This window comes from Sinocyclocheilus grahami, unplaced genomic scaffold, assembly GCF_001515645.1.
Source record: "Sinocyclocheilus grahami isolate Dianchi unplaced genomic scaffold, SAMN03320097.WGS_v1.1 scaffold294.1, whole genome shotgun sequence".
Lineage (NCBI taxonomy): Eukaryota > Metazoa > Chordata > Actinopteri > Cypriniformes > Cyprinidae > Sinocyclocheilus > Sinocyclocheilus grahami.
In genome coordinates this window covers 751,100-767,748 of record NW_015505473.1, presented here as the reverse complement: position 1 = coordinate 767,748, position 16,649 = coordinate 751,100, and the positions used below count along the sequence as shown (strand labels likewise).

The 16,649-nt window shown below is 36.4% G+C and overlaps 3 protein-coding genes across 8 annotated transcripts in view; 2 read left to right on the top strand and 1 right to left on the bottom strand.

Moving 5' to 3' along the window:
- The first annotated feature begins 1,019 nt into the window (after positions 1–1,019).
- Positions 1,020–5,447, top strand: aqp7 (aquaporin 7). Its single transcript, XM_016292901.1, has 6 exons — positions 1,020–1,147; positions 2,597–2,723; positions 2,816–2,953; positions 3,063–3,181; positions 4,045–4,262; positions 5,111–5,447. Exons 1-6 carry the CDS (start codon positions 1,028–1,030, stop codon positions 5,301–5,303), a joined length of 915 nt encoding a protein of 304 aa, XP_016148387.1. The 5' UTR covers positions 1,020–1,027; the 3' UTR covers positions 5,304–5,447.
- A 91-nt stretch (positions 5,448–5,538) lies between these two features.
- On the bottom strand, positions 5,539–9,262 carry tpgs2 (tubulin polyglutamylase complex subunit 2). The gene is made up of 7 exons (XM_016292902.1): positions 9,089–9,262; positions 8,729–8,808; positions 8,546–8,633; positions 7,278–7,409; positions 7,046–7,156; positions 6,767–6,930; positions 5,539–5,927 (listed from the first exon to the last, which is right to left on the bottom strand). The coding sequence occupies exons 1-7, from the start codon at positions 9,162–9,164 to the stop codon at positions 5,706–5,708; spliced, it is 873 nt and encodes a 290-aa protein (XP_016148388.1). The 5' UTR covers positions 9,165–9,262; the 3' UTR covers positions 5,539–5,705.
- Positions 9,263–9,375: 113 nt separating this feature from the next.
- The window catches only part of kiaa1328 (KIAA1328 ortholog), a 26,252-nt gene continuing 18,978 nt past the window's right edge, over positions 9,376–16,649 (top strand). For 5 of the 6 annotated variants that reach the window (XR_001610858.1, XR_001610857.1, XM_016292895.1 and 2 more), the window contains exons 1-5: positions 9,376–9,484; positions 10,034–10,069; positions 10,201–10,439; positions 11,442–11,542; positions 11,680–11,795. Coding sequence is in view for 4 of the 6 variants with exons in the window: in XM_016292895.1 (XP_016148381.1) it covers positions 9,430–9,484; positions 10,034–10,069; positions 10,201–10,439; positions 11,442–11,542; positions 11,680–11,795 (547 nt within the window). In the remaining 2 variants the exon portion in view is untranslated. The remainder of the gene's footprint in view (positions 9,485–10,033; positions 10,070–10,200; positions 10,440–11,441; positions 11,543–11,679; positions 11,796–16,649) is intronic. The other variant, XM_016292897.1, reaches the window with a different exon arrangement.

The window sequence follows — 16,649 nt, the reverse complement described above, 5'->3', positions numbered from 1 at the left end:
CTATTATAATCAGTGTTGTTATCGTTAACTCAATCAAAAACTGTTAAAAACAATTGTGATCGTCGAAGTAAAGCTGAAATAAAGAAAAATATGAATATTAACTGAAAATCTTAGTCTAAAACCTACACTTGCCTTGCAACTAATTAAAATTATTTTAAATTGAAGTACTAACTGAACTAAAAGTGAAACTAAAACGGAAATAAAATTATTTTAAATTATTTAAAAATAGTTTTAAAAAACAAAAACGTAAAAAAATGAGAAAATGAAATAATAAAATGTAATAAAAATTCCAAATATGAACAATTATAATACTTGTATTATATAAACTTTTACAAAACTATGATACTATTGGCATGCACTTTGGTCAGCTATACCTGTTTATCTCTTACCACTAGTTCCTACATTCCACAGTAAAAATCAGTAAGAGATAAACTTTGAAAACTTCTTCTTGTAAATACTGATGAGAGCATATTATTAGTGTAAACCATTCATTAATAATTATTTATTTATTAAATTTTTTTGATTGTTCAAGTTTATTAACAATAGCTACATGAATCAGTTAAAACTAGTTTTAATTAAAGCTGAGACCTTGTACCACAATTGAGAAACTGTATGTTTAAAATCACAGTTTGCATGCACATACACAATTTAAAGTTCAAGTGAATTATTTGTGTTACTGTAAGAACATATCAGTTCATATATATATTATATTGCAGCATAATCTTATCTGTAATTGATACTGATGGAACATTTGAAAGTTTAAACAACTCATGATACTGCTGTCAGTGTGTGTTTCTTGTCTATTTCCTGTCCCCCTCCCAATACCCAAGGTTACCAGAGGGTACATGTGTGAGGAATGGGAGGGGCGAAGACTTCATATAAATAGACATTGCTGACAAACTGACAAACACTACAGTACAATCCATTCAAAGACAATGACAACCATTCGAAGAGTCTGAATTGACAAACTGAGAAACAGATTTCTACAGAAAAAGAGCAAGACGAAATGAAACAGGAAGTTAGCATAATGGAGGATGGTAGTAGGATACAAGGCCATATGGCACCTACTGTAGCTTCCAGGTTGAAGATCAAAAATGAATGCATTCGAGTGGTCCTGGCAGAGACCCTCTGCACGTTCATCATGATGGTAAGAGGTTGTTCATTTAGTCAGAATTCATTATTCTGCTTAATAGTGAATGATTAGCATTTTCAGTGCATAAAGATGTGAATAATTGTCAGCATGTAATGATGCCAAGCTTGGAAGACAGTTAAACAGAGTATTACTGTTTAGTATTTTACTGATGATTTCTTTTTCATTGTATCAGTTCATTGAATTATTCATTCATTCATGAAGTCTTCATAGAGCATTGTGTACTTGTCATTGTAATGCTTTGGATCACATGCCCACATGAGTTTGCATGCGTGGTCAGTTGTCTGACACTGCACTGGTGATTGAGGTCAGACCATGTGATACATAAATTCTATTCTTAGAAAGATTGGCTTGAGGTACTTTTTCCATTATTGCCAGGTGAAATCAATGCAAAACACTTGACCAATAGCAATGCTATGTAACTGATCGGTAATTGAGAAAACCTATGCAAACCTAATAATGTTCTACACTCTTAAAAATAAAGGTGCTTCACCATGCCATAGAAGAAACTTTTTGTCTAAATGGTTCCATAAAGAACCTTTAACATCTGAAGAACCTTTCTGTTTCACAAAAGGTTCTTTGTGGCGAAAGAAGGTTCTTCAGATTATAAAAAGGTAAGAAAGACATGGTTCTTTAAAGAACCTTTGACTGAATGGTTCTTTGTGGAACCAAAAATGGTTCTTCTATGGCATCTTTTGAAGCACCTTTATTTTTAAGAGTGTATATTCAGTATACAATTATAGTTTTTATTAATATTATGAATTAGCTTTTATTTTTATTTTAGTTCCATTTTTAGTTGTTTTGTTACATGCTCTTGTAATTTTAATTTAAAAATTATTATTTAAGATTTCTCATTTTTTATTTCAGTTTTAGATTTGATTTATTTCCAGTTCAATTTGCTTCAATTTAAACATATTTCAGTGAGTTGCCAAAGCAGCATTTCTCATTTTCATTCAGCTGAATCATTTCATTTAGTTTTTCATTGAATATTTATTTTCATCGTTTATGTGTTATGTGCTTTTTACATTTGAATAGTTTTTGCTATTTTTTAAATGTCAGTCATTTTTGTTGTGAAATTAAAGGTAAAGTGTGTCATTTCTGTGCTAATAGCAAAAGGAACTTCAAAAACGTTTATTGTTTCCAAACACGTTTCCCAATAGTTTCACGATTAGGGGAAGAAATACGTTTCGCCACCCCTGAAGGGGTTAAAAATGTCCATTACTAAAACTCATTTTAATTTTATTTCCAGTAACAAAAATGATAACTACAATTACCTTGTTTCTGTGTCATCATGGCCTCTATACACGCCCAACTAAAATCAATACTTCATGTCAATGTATTTATTTATTTGGTAAGTAGCCATGAAATAAGCTTTACACCAGGGTTTATTTTCCTATAATTGCTGCATCTATGAATTATCAGACAGACTCTGTTTTTGAATTCCAGGTGTTTGGGCTTGGCACTGTTGCACAAGTGGTCACAGGAAATGGTGTTTTTGGAGAGTATTTCAGCATAAATGTAGGCTTTGGGCTGAGTGTGGCTATGGGTGTGCACGTTGGTGGAAAAGTGTCAGGTGAGACCCTCTTGACCCCAAACACCAGGTCAGAGTTCACTGTTTTCCATAATGACAAATAATCATGCAAAATGTTTTACTCTATCACATAGGAGCTCATATGAATGCAGCTGTTTCATTCACAATGTGCGTGTTTGGCCGTTTGCGCTGGAAGATGTTCCCACTGTATGTTTTTGCCCAGTTTCTGGGTTCCTTCCTTGCTGCTGGGACCATTTTTTTACTTTATTATGGTGAGCAAATACTCATCTTCTTCTGGAGTTATTTTTGTTCTTAGTGTTGGAGTAGGTCAAATAAATTGCCACAAGGTTTCTTCGCTCACATCTGTGCTGTGCTTTATAGATGCTATACATCATTACTGTGGGGGCAATTTCACTGTGTCGGGCCCCAAAGCAACAGCTGGGATCTTCGCTACATATCCAGCACCTTTCATCTCAATCTACACTGGATTCTTTGATCAGGTATTCTGAAAATGAATATAAATGCTCCATAATTAACTATGATATGAACCAAAAACATGATAAGGATAGTTAACCCAAAAATGAAAATATGCTAAAAATCATTGATTTTGTATTTATCACAAAATACAAAATACTCACCCTCAGCCATCCAAGATGTTTCTTTATCGGAACAGATTTGGAGAAATGTAGCATTACATTGCTTGCTCACCACCAGCGGATCATCTGCAGTGAATGGGTGCCGTCAGAATGAGAGTCCAAACAGCTGATAAAACATCACTATAATCCACAAGAAACCCACACGACTCCACAATTAACGTCTTATGAAGTGAAAAGCTGCATGTTTGTAACAAACAAATCCATCAAGACATTTATAACTTCAAACCATCGCATCCGGCTCAAAGTCCTCTATCCTTAATATTGCTTTCTCCAGTAAAAAAAAAAAAATGTTGTTTGAAATATGCAAAATATGAGAAATATGCACAGATCAAGCATTTTACAAGTGAAAACAATCCAAAACAGTTCTAAAGAAACCTGTCAACAGTGGATTGACTTTTTTTAATATTTGGATTTGTTTTTTTACAAACATGCAGTTTTTCACCTTACAAGGGCCGTGTGGATTACTTGTGGATTATTGTGATGTTTTTATCAGCTGTTTGGACTCTCATTCTGACGGCACCCCTTCACTGCAGAGGATCCATTGGTGAGTAAGTGATGTAATGTTTAAATTTTTCAAAACTGTTTCCGTGAAGAAACAAACTCATCTTCATCTGGGATGGCCTGAGGGTGAGCATATGTTCATCAAATTTTCATTTTTGGGTGGACTATTTCTTTAAAAACTTTATATTTTAAAATCTCTGAATCAGGTTCTGGGCACTGCCATGCTGTTGCTGTGTCTGATGGCTCTGGCAGACCAGAGAAACCAGCCGGTCGTGCCTAGAGGTGAGCCTGTGGGTGTGGGGCTCCTGGTGCTCCTCATTGGTGTCTCTCTGGGAAGCAACAGCGGCTATGCCATCAATCCAACACGAGATCTGGGGCCGAGAGTCTTCACACTGATGGCAGGTTGGGGCATGGATGTTTTCAGGTGAATAAATACAAAATCAAGCTATGAAACTCTTTAATGTGTGTATTTCAGTCAGGGTTAATGATTTGTAACACCTCCTGTTTCTTTTCAGTCACTATCCCTGTAACTTGTGGTTTGAATTCCTGATATGCCTGACTTGAAACCTTTCATTATGTTTTGCTGAAACATTGATAACAGGAATAGTCACAATTATCAAATCAGATCTGTAACTACAAAATATTTATTTTCAGTAGCATGTCTGACCTGAACTTGGTAAATTATTTACTATAACTCAAAATAAAGTTATGTACTTCAATAATTATAAATGTTTCAAAGTAATAAATAAAATAAAAACATAAAAAATAAAAATAATGTATTATTTTATTCAAATGTTTATTAAAATAAATAGCATAATGATAGGAATACATTTTTTTTACATTACTTAATCATACATTGATTAAGAACTGAAACCATTCATTATGATTTTGCTCAAAAGCTGACAATAGAAAAAAAAAATCACAATTATCAGATCAGATCTGTAAAAGGAAAAAAAAATTATATTTTAAGTACTATGCTTGAACTTGAGGCATTATTTACTATCACCATAATTTCATGTAAAAAATTTTTTTAAAATAATTTAAAGTAACTAAACATAGTAATTAAATAAAAATAATCTATTACTTTTACATCATTATTCAAATTATTTAAAAAGAAAAATAATACATAATGCCAAAATGCATACCACCGTATCATTTATTGTTTTAATTTTACATTACTTATTTAAATCAACTTATTATTTATCGACTTTAGTAACATAACACCATAATTTGATTAAATATAATTCAAGTGTTGTCTCAACTTATTTACAGGGCCGGCAATGGCTGGTGGTGGGTACCTTTGGTGGCCCCCTTTATTGGTGGAGTGACTGGGGCTTTAATCTACGAAGCATTTGTAGAGCTACACCACCCTGATCTTAAGAGCACTAAGACACAGTCTGCAGAAGATCCTGAATGTGTTCCTCTGGAAAAGTGCAAGAATAGCAGTACAGAGATATCTGTCTGAGAGTTTCACTCGCAGACCTGCTTCATTTAAGGACCAAGGATAATACAGGGACCAAAGAAGAAAACAGACATTTCCACTGGGGACACCTGAATGTTTACAGGCATAACATGAGACATGGATGCCAGTCGAAAAGCCTATGGGTTGCATTTCTCAAGTCAAGTGTATCTTTTTCAGTCTAGTGTGTACTACTAACTTCTGGGTTACAGAGGAATAAGCTATTGAAGAATCTCAGGACTGTTCCATCTTTGATCTTTAATAAATATTGTGTACATATACAGACTCGTGGGCATCAACAGATGAAATTAAGCAGCTTGCGTGAGGTTAAATGCCCAGCATGAGCATAAAGTACAATCAACATGCCTGTATGACAACATTCCATGGGCATTTATTGGGACACTGGGGTCATCGTTTAGTCACACTGTGTCTCCCTGAGACCCCCTGTGATTTTGCTGTGCTCCCGCCGCTCGCTGGGACCTGTGCTGCCTGCTTCTTCTTGGGAGTTGGTGGCTTGGCCTTGCCACGGAACGCCTTGGCTGGGTCCAGTTTGTTCAGTAGAGGTTCACCAGCCGCATCAGAATGAGAGTCACCATGGAACGTCAGGGGTTGGTAGAGGGCGGCCCATTGCTGCATCAAGGAAATCAAAGGAGAGTTTCAAATCAGTTTGTAGCAGTAGATTACATACTGAAACTGTGCACATACACACCATTTAAAAGTTTGGGGTCAGTAAGAGTAAAAAAAAAAAAAGAAATAATATTTTTATTCAGCAAGGACACATTCAAATGAATAAAAAGTGACATTAAAGACATTTGTATGGTTATAATAGATTTATATTTCAAATAAATGCTGTTCTTTTCATGGTTTCCACAAAATAAAATAAAAAAAGCAGTACAGCTGTTTTCAACAGTAGAAGTAATAATAATAATAATAATAATAAAGGTTAGCATATTAGAATGATTTCTGAAGGATCATGTGACACTAAAGACTGAAGTAATGAATTCTAAACATTCAGCTTTGCCATCACACAAATAAATTACATTTTAAAATATATTAAAATAGAAAATACTTATTTTAAATATTGTATTAATATTTCACTATATTACTGTTTACACTCTATTTTTTCTACAAAAAGAAATCAGCACTGGTGAGCATAAGAGACTTCAAATATATATATATATATGATATAAATAAAATATCCCTAATAAAATAAGCCAAAAGAAGCCAAAGTCAACAGTTTTTAACAGAAAAAAATATACATATCTACTTTAATTTAATTTGTTCTGGCTATAAAAAAATAAATAAAATCAATTTTGTATCAGTATATATTGTATCTGAATATAAATGTGTTAAAAGTAAAAAAATATAAATGGTTTTAAAACATTGTATAGATATTAATAAAATAAAAAAATACTAAAAATAGTCACTCAAATCTTCCGTTTAGATAGTTCTGAATAGATAATGCTGACCTTAGCTTGTGGGCTGGGGCCATACGGAGTGAAATTATACTGCCACTCCGGCAGCCCCAGATGGGTGATCATAAGCCGGTAGTAGGCAGTGAAGGAGGGGGTGAGATAGTGCCAGAAAAGTGATCGGTCCAAGAACCACACCTCACACTGCTGGGCCATTACACCTACACGGAACGGGCCAGCAGACACAGGGCCAGATGGTAGATTAAAATGATATGAAACCTTTTTGTATGCGATCTCTTTATATCTTTCTGGATTAATTGTGGGATGCATAATCACCTGAAGTGCAATTCTTGTAAACAAGGCAAACTTTGCCATTACCATTGCAGGGGTCCAGCTCAAAGATGCGGCTACGAGAATCAAAATGAGGTTTTTCAGGGCCATCTGATTCTAAAAACAGAAAAAAAAAAAAAAATCAGATGTATAATTCATGCAAATTTTACTGAACAAAAGGCATGCAAAGACATTACGCTATACCAGAAAAATGCCTAAAGATGTAAGAAAATATCACCCTCTAAGTCATCATCGAAGTCAAGATCAGCTAAAGTAGGTGCATTGGGGAGGGAATATACATTTGACTGAATCAGGGGGCGTAACTGAGCTACATTGCTGATCATCATGCAACCCACTGGAACCACTTCATCTGTAAGACACAAAGCATATACATTTACTCAAATTTTTTTTAAGCTTAACTACAATATGGAATCAGAAAATTATGTGAAGGAAAACACTGATCAGATTTGAAGCAGCAGCATAATAATAGGGATACATTATTAAACAGCATCGTTTACAGTTGATCGAAACTATAACGGGTTTAAGAGATCAGTGCATGTTTAAAGGGGTCATATGATGCGATTTCAAGTTTTCCTTTCTCTTTGGAGCGTTACAAGCTGATTGTGCATAGATAAGATCCCTGAAGTTGCAAAGACTAAAGTCTCAAAACCAAAGAGATATTCTTTATCAAAGTTAAGACTCTGCCACGCCCCCCTAAAACGGCTCGTTCTAACACGCCCCCACATATCTACCTCACTACGTGGAAATATTTGTATAATGCCACCCAAATGTGCACGTAAAGAAAGAAGGCGTGGTTTCAGTAACTGCAGTTAGTGTTGAAGCAGCATGTCAGGGAGACGCTGTGTGTTTCTAGGCGAAAGCAAAAGCACTTTATTTGGCCTTCCAGAAGTAGATGCATTTAGGAATCTTTAAGATTACTTACAACAGAACAGCAATGCATTTTATGGACGACCGTTTCATGAACCTAGGAGAGGAGGTCATTCTGACTTTGCTATGACAATCTGATGCTTCTGAATCAGCTACTGTTTTGTTAAAAAACATACCTAATTTAAATTAGGCTTAGCTACTGTTTTGTTATTAGTTTAAGTATTTGCTATGGACTGTTCAAATGCGTAAGTTCAGCTTCATCACTGTGTCTGTCACGCGACTCTGTTCCCCTTTCGGGCTCTGTCTTTACATTTATTTTGAAAGATGAAGCTCGCGATTATGGTAAGGGCCGTTACATTTCACACGAGTGCTTGCGGTGTTCGGTCAATCACAATACACTGGATCAGCTGGCCAATCAGAGCAGACTGCGCTTGTCGGAAGGAGGGACTTTGTAGAAAACGAAGCGTTTGAGAGAGGCGGGGCATAGAGGACCTACAATAATGTACAGTATTTGAAAAATTATGTGTTTTTTTTAACATTAAAGCATGTCAACATATCCTGTTACACCAAATAATGATCTTTAAAAAAACATCATTTGACCCCTTTAAGGGTGCTCACTTTCCAGCTTGGTGTTCCAGGCAAGCATGAAGCCATCGGTTGTGTGATAGAAATCTCTTAGATCTTCCGGCAAAGCACAGTTGTTTTTCTGGCAAACACAGGAAAAGCACACCTGATGTAAACATACCCACAGCAAAGCTTTGCTTTGAGAATCTTCTCTGGTAAACTGAAATTCCTCCATACCTGCTCCCAGGAGAGAAGGCATCGCTTTTCTGCAGGGGGTTTCTCTACAAATCGTACATCCAGCACACCTGGGAGGTTCTCTGTCAAACACATGAATGCAATGCACATATATGCGTAAGCAAAAAGAATAAATCAACCATTAAATAAGAAATTAATCTCAGTTTGGGCATTGATAATTGACCTGGTTTGCATGAGCAACTTTAATGAAGAAGACAAACATATTTATCCACCCTAAAAGGTGCTTTGTTTGTTGCTCTTGGCTGGCCTCCCATCCTGACCACCTAAAACCAAAACAACCCGGGAGACCATGCAGCCTAGCATGCGGTTTTTAATTAATAATATTAAGCATTGTCCACTCACCCAAAACCCGAATAATACCGAGGGTGAGTCTGTCTACAAACCCCTTACATGTCTTGTCATCTTTTACCTCCTCCATTCCAAAATAACACAAATACTTCTATGCCATTGATTCGCGTGCTGCATTGTCACACCGACGGATGCTGCTGAGGTTACCAAGCACGCAGAACCAAAACACTGAGGTTCTCCTCTTCTATTGGCTGAGAATATGACAGATGGGTAATTTGACCAATAGTCTCCTAGATAGACGGGTGCGGCAAGTGAACGTTATCCAATGACACTCCCCAGAGATGAAAAAGAGGAGGAGCTCCTGCGCATAATCTGGAAGTGGCGGTTGTTTCAGTATGGCGTCTGTTGCTGAGGGCGCAAATGGCAATGGATTTTACTGGATTCATGACAGTATCCTTACATTTTTTTCGTGTTTTTGTTCAATGAGACTGTTTAAATTAGTTATATTATTATCATTTAGCAAGCATTAAAGGTCAACCGTGTACCGTGGTCTGTGTTTATGAGAGAAGGGAGGCTAATAGCTTATTAGCGGATTTTCATTGTCAGCTTAACCGAACTCTAGTTTTAGGACATAAAGCTGCAGTTGTCGTGACAATACATTTACTGTACTGAATTTAATTAATTTTATTAGAAAGAAACGTAGTGCAGTGAATTGTAAGCGTTTTTCAATGTAACGTTACAAGTATACTTCTCTGAAATGTACTACAATAATATACTGCTTCAGTACTACAGTAAAATGCATATACATACATAACAATGCATTACAGTAGTACCACATAAGCCTAACTACCACGTAACATTTTACCGCGTATATTGGAGTAATTCTGGATTAATGCTGCAGTCTTATTCTCTTCAATATTTTTAGACCGTTAGCTGATAGACTTCTTATTTTTGATGGTAGGCATGTTGTGTCTGTTGTGTTTTCTTTAACTTGCTTAGAATCAGATGAAGAGCAGCCCATGGTTTTTGTTACAGGTGAGACTTGGATTTATGCCATTTTCAATGTTTTAGACTGATACTGTCAAATACTAAAATATCACGACTTGTTCATCATTCTGACAACTCATGTTTGACATTTCAAAACTGTCACTCCCATCCTCTCTTAGGGATGAGCAAGAATGCCGGTCTGAAGGTTGAGTCTGCAAATAATACAGAGGGAAAGATAAAAAGAAGAGCTAGCGGCATGGATAAAAGTAGGAAAATAACAGGATTGCATTCAGCAGTGCAAAGTGCTGAGATGATGGTGGGTAAAGCTTCAGATCAGAAGCTGCCTTCTGTTGTAGCCAAATCCAAAACCACTACACCTGCACCAGAACCGGACCTGCCTTCTCTCACTTTAGCTCAGGTAGGCATTGAAAAATTAATATTTACAGCATATGGGAGGTGAAGTGCCTCAGTTGTCTGCAGGGATGCAAACTTCTCACCATTTGCCAATTATCGTTGTTTTGAAATAAAAACAACAATGCCAGTGTGGCATGACACAGCTGAAGTAGAGACTGTATATACTTATGCTAAAATCAAATGAAAATCCACATTTTAAAACTGACATTTAAAAAAAATAAATATTTTTTTGCATCCTTGTGTCTGTAATTCAAATCAAATAATTTAACATACATTGCAATCAAAAGTTGATTCTGTACTATTGCTATTTTCCACATGTTAAATAATACACTTTTAAAAACTATGAAACTATGATGCCAAATGATGGTATGAAAATTATTTAGGGAGTAGTGACCAAAATATATTTAATAAATTCAGATATATCTATTATTTGACCTATAATTGAATGTATGTGGGACACTTTTTGACTGATTTTTCTTCAATGTCCACTCCAGCAACAACTTAAAAACAGCTAATTAAAATTTCATTTTGTATTATATTTGTCTACATTTTTTTTATCTGTCCGGCCTTTAGATCAAAAGTTTTTTGAAATCACTAGAAACAGGCAAGTGTGTCTGAATTATTGACTTGCTTTAGATTTTAGACATTTTGTGCATAAAATTTTGGGTACCCCTGAAACCAGCTTAATAATTAATTGCTTCAATAAGACAGATCAACAGGTCAACTAGTAGATTTAGAAAATGTGTTGTTTTGCATATACTCCGGTATGTTAATATTTGCATATGCAATTTTGTCTTTATCGAACATCACCTTGCATGAAATGATATTTCCTTCAGGAAGTGCAAATCTAATTCTCTTTGGCAGTCGTTAATTCACATGGTTATTTTTAGGAGGTACTAAGAATCTAACCAGTATTATTCATTTGATTTGTACATAAAATCTTCAGAAATTTGTGTTTTATAGATGTATGGAAATAAAATGTAAAAGTGTCTGTTCTGGACTGTAGCCTCTCTTCAGCGCTGCTCAAGCCAAAAGTAAGCCATCACTGAAGGATCTCTGCCCAGAGGACAAGCGTCGGATTGCCAATCTCATCCAGGAGCTGGCCAGGTAAAGCCTTCTCATTATAGTGATCTGATACTTTTTAGACTGAATGAATGATTACAGTAGCCCTCAAGCCAATGTGATTTTCTGTGCATGGTGATACAGCTGTGTATCTGATCTGTTTTGTTTGTGTTTCTTTTCAGAGTTAGTGAAGAAAAAGATGAGTCTGTCCAGAAACTCAGGGATGAACAGGAGACGTTTGAGAAAAAAATCCAACAGCTAGAGCAACAAAACCAACTCATCATACAAGAAAGAGAAAGTATCCTTTTACAACAAGTACAAGCTTCCCGGTAAGAACGTTCTGGTCGAGTTTAAGTTTTAGGCTTTGCTTTCATGTAAATTAAATGCTGTCATCAATCGTGCCAAATTAACACTGATTACATTTTAATGGCAAACAATTTATAAATGTGGGAAATTTTCAGGGATCATACACATTTATGGTTGTGAGTTTCAAATTATTTGATTAATACACTACTGTTCAAAAGTCCTCTTGTGCTCACCATGGCTACATTTATTTGATTAAAAATACAGTAAAACAATAATATTGTGAGACATTATTAGAATTTAAAATAGCTGTTTTCTATTTTAATATTTTTAAATGTATTCATTTGATTGCAAAGCTGAATTTTCAGCAGCCATTACTCCAATCACATAATCTTTCAGAAATCATTCTAATAAGCTGATTGCTCGAGAAACATCTTTTATTATTTTTAGTGTTGAAACCATTTGTGCTGCTTAATATTTTTGTGGAAAAAATTATGAATAGCATTTATTTGAAATCGAAGTCTTTTGTAACATTATAAATGTCTTTGCTGTCACTTTTGATCAATTTAATGCGTCCTCACTGGATAAAAGTATTAATTCCTTTAAAAAAATCTTACAGATACTTTTGAATGGTAGTGTAATTTGTATGGCAGGGTAATTCACAATGTGTTGACTCATACCAGTCTGAAGAAGGTGAAGGACTGCTTTGTAAATTAGACTGAGAGGGGGCAGTGTTGTCTAAGCATGGGATCTGTGTTCAGTTTCGTCGTGACTGCTGTAGGGGCAATATAACCACAGGACGTCATTGAGACGATTTTTGAATTACATTTGAAGGAGTGAACATTCACTTTCTTTGGCATTATGTGCCACATTGGACGACACTAATATTGAATCTTTTCATTGAAGATGAAATGGACTTTATTTGCAGCAGTGATTGTTTGAAATGTAACAGACAAATGAACAAAGAGCATTCACACGGTTACGTTTAATATTTACTATTTTAGATGCCAGTTTTTGAGCTCGGGGACCAAACCCGTCCTTGGTTTGGGTTGAAATGCTTTTAATTTTCGTTTGAAATTGAAAGAGCTGGCACCAATTACACGACCACTGGGAACGGCGTGGGTTTCTTCTCATGCCAACCTGTCATCCGGCTGGCACATCACAAACTTCGCACAGTTTGGATGCTTCCTTTTTTTCCTTGTGGTTCTGCCAGCTTTGGTGATCTTGCTCTGGTCAAAAGACATGGCGAACCATCAGTTTCACCCAACACTGTGAAATCCGAAGAGCAATCGCAGGCTGCTAAATTGCAGATTTGGCAGGCGAGCTCAGAAATTAGGCGAGCTCAACTCAATTAAATGCACTTTGGCTCCACAGCCTGGCATTTCCACTAAAATTCAAAACTCCATTAAAAAGAGATTGTAGTGCAAGACAAACTCTATGAAAGCCCCCTGCGGAGACAGGATGGTCTCTAAAGGTATCAGACAGATGCTGGCCCACTGAGCTGTTCTTAAAGGTTAAGAAGGGTGCAAAAAGACAAACTGAGTTATGAGGGTCTGTGTAGAATAATTGCTCGCATCATCTCCATCTCATCTGCCAGGATTGCGATTATCAAGAGGAAATATCTCCGTCGGAGGGGGGAAAAATTACAAGTTACATTCTGTGTGTAGGAAGAATTTGAAGCTCGTGTACAGAATGAAATTAGAATTTTCTCAAGCCTGTCTTTGGCATTCTACACCACGTCTCTGAGCGGTAGATTCTATTACAGAGAAGCTCGCAATCTTTGTTCTTCACAAGGAATTCACATCGAGACGCAGAAGAAGTTGAATGCATTCATCAATATCATTAATCTTATTGAAGTTTGCATGGTCGTTTATCCGAACGCCGCGGATGGATCAGAGGAGCACAAGTCCTTTTGTAATAGTTTGTTTGACTAGTTCTGGATCCGTGCATCCCGGTGGGATGAGCTTAGGTGGGGTTTAGACCCTCACAAAAATGCCACTTAATCACAAACCCACTGCTCGCATATTGTTTATGACCAATTAGTTTTGTAGACGCACTAATAATTGGAAGTAATAAACCACATGCTCGCAGCAAATGAAGTCTCACGATATATAAATAATCAAATCATCAGTGGCTTGGTGAGTCACTTTCGCTGTTATTTAAATCGAAGCGTGCGGTCATGTGAACTGTCCTCCTATCAATTTACATCTCAACCTTCACACGCAGACCATCCGGCCGAGAGGCCCCGTAAAATATTCTCCTCGGCACAATTTTGTTCTACCTCGAGGTGGATTTCATTATTTTATTTCTGCGCCGGCTGACAGGGGAGTGAATCATGTTGACAGCGGCTGTCTGAAATATCGAATGCAAACTCTGATTTTGTGTATTTTTGGACGGGGGGTGGAGACACACCATGCCTGCAGCTTTCTTTTCTCCTGATGTAGGCCCTCGGAATGAGCTCTGATTGGCCGGCAGCCAACAGAGGTGCCTGTGCTGCGGGAAGCGGGAGAGAATCTTATCAGTCCCGCTCCAGTCGCTCCAGATTACCAGGCGCTGAGCGTTCCCGCACGCCCTTCTGTTAATGTATTAATATGTGTGTTTACGCCCAACCTGTCTATCGGAGTATCAGAAGCCTCTCGTCAGCTGCGAGGTAGATGCCTGCATGCGATGCACTCTATCTACGAGACGGGCTCTCCGTTCTCATTACAAATGAGAGGTCTATTTATGGTAAGAGTCCTTGTTGAACAGTTACTCATTTCATACCTGCTATTACACAGTGGTTTGACATCCAGCTGTCATGAAAAGGACAGTGTTTGTTGGCAGCTCAGGATTTGATATCCCCTTGAATCATTTCATTTTAGACAGTCAGTGATCTTGAATGAGCTACAATAATAAACCAGATGAATTTAGCTTAGATATTTGCACCTACGGTACATCCTTAACAAGGACTTAACAGTCAGTTTAAGTAATTGAACCTACTTTTTGTGATTTGAACGTCTACATTTACATTTAGTAATTTCGCAGACGCTTCTATCCAAAGCAACTTACAAATGAGGACAATAGAAGCAAACAAACCAACAAAAGAGCATTAATATGTAAGTGCTGTGACAAGTCCCGGTTAGTCTTTTTTTTGGTAAATAATAAATAAAAAGAAAACAAGTAGATAGAATAGAGAACGCTTCTGTTAGAGGGTCATTTTTTAAAATAAATATATATATATATAAGTTAATTTGCAAAAACCGATAAATGCCACTTTAAAAAAAATTGCATTATTCGTACATTATTCTCCACATATAACACGATTTGAACCCTAAACACATTTTGTCAAAAAAGCCGGTTTTGTCCTCTTTAACGTTTTACTGCAGAAGCCGACAAGCTCCCTTGTTGTTTTTGAACAGAAGCCGATAAGTCCATTTTAGTGAATCAGCGAGCTGTATTCAGGTCAGGTGACAAGGCTACTTTCACTTTGAAAAGACACTAGCTGAGAGGAGTTTCGTCTATGCTGACTAAAAGTGATCGAGGATGGATAATTGCGACGAACTTGATGAACCTGTGATATCTTCTTCAGGGCGAAAAAGGAAAATAAAAGCTGAAACGTTTTCACGGAACCTTGCAAAAGTAGCGTGTTACAAGAATGAGAGAAAAGCTCCGTGTATTGCGTGTAATCACATCCATACAGTTTATGATCACAACAACAACAACGTTTGTCAGGCATCTACATTGTCATCTGAGGATATTACAAAGATTAAAGTCTCAGTTGCTCGGATCGAGTTGGGCAGGTCATTCCATCAGCAGGGAACAGTTAAGGTAAAAGTCTATGAAAGTGATTTTGTGCCTCTATAATGCACCATTCACTTGTAGAATGCAAGCTTCTAGATGGCACACAAGTCTGAAGTAGTGAATTCAGGTAAAGCAGTGCAGAGCTGTGGTTGTTTTGTAGGCAAACATCAATGCCTTGAATTTTATGCAAGCAGCTATTGGTAGGGCTGGGCGATATGGGCAAAAATTAATATCTGTATTTTTTGGCCGATTTGCGATATACATATATATATCTCGGTGTTTTTGTATTTGGATTTATAAAATCTGTATTTAATATATATATATATATATTTCACTTACCGCCCAATATTTTCCAACAAAACAATACATATTAAAGACTGAAAACAAATAAAGTGAATGTAACCATATAAGCCTTTATATTATGTGCAAAAAAAAATCACATTTCATTCTAACATTGTAACATTGCAATCTAAAAACAAAAATAAGGCTTTTAAAGCGGAAGTTAAATTCACTAAACTAAAAATGAAAATAAATGATAACAAAAGCACAGAGTTGTGTTAGGCTATTTTGATTACCCCAATACAGTCACTTTACAGACAGTGCTCTCATAAAAATAATCTTACTTGTAGGTATAAAATTCTAATTGTCACATTTATTGTCCAACTACAAATATTTCAGCGAAATGTATATTTTTGTCAGAATTATTGCACTCCTATTTAATTGAGCTCTGTCTGTTTGGCGTGCATGCGTGCGGCGGCACTCGTTCACTGAAGTCTAGCGGAGAATCCCAAAGCAGAAGGCTCATGCACTTCTGACAGAAAAATGGAAATATTTCCATGGCTTTCTAACATTTACAGATGGAGAATATACCTGTGAAATGTAAGTTATGCATTCAGGAAGACAGCACATCTCAAACACATTAAACAGCCTAGCGTCTCTGTCAGCGGCACACGCAGCCTTTCTGTCAGAGCATCTTATGGGGCGAGCCGCTTAAACTAATATGCGAAACGAAACTATAAACTATGTCTTACCAGTTTTTAAAGGCCTTAATATAAAACTTGTCACATGC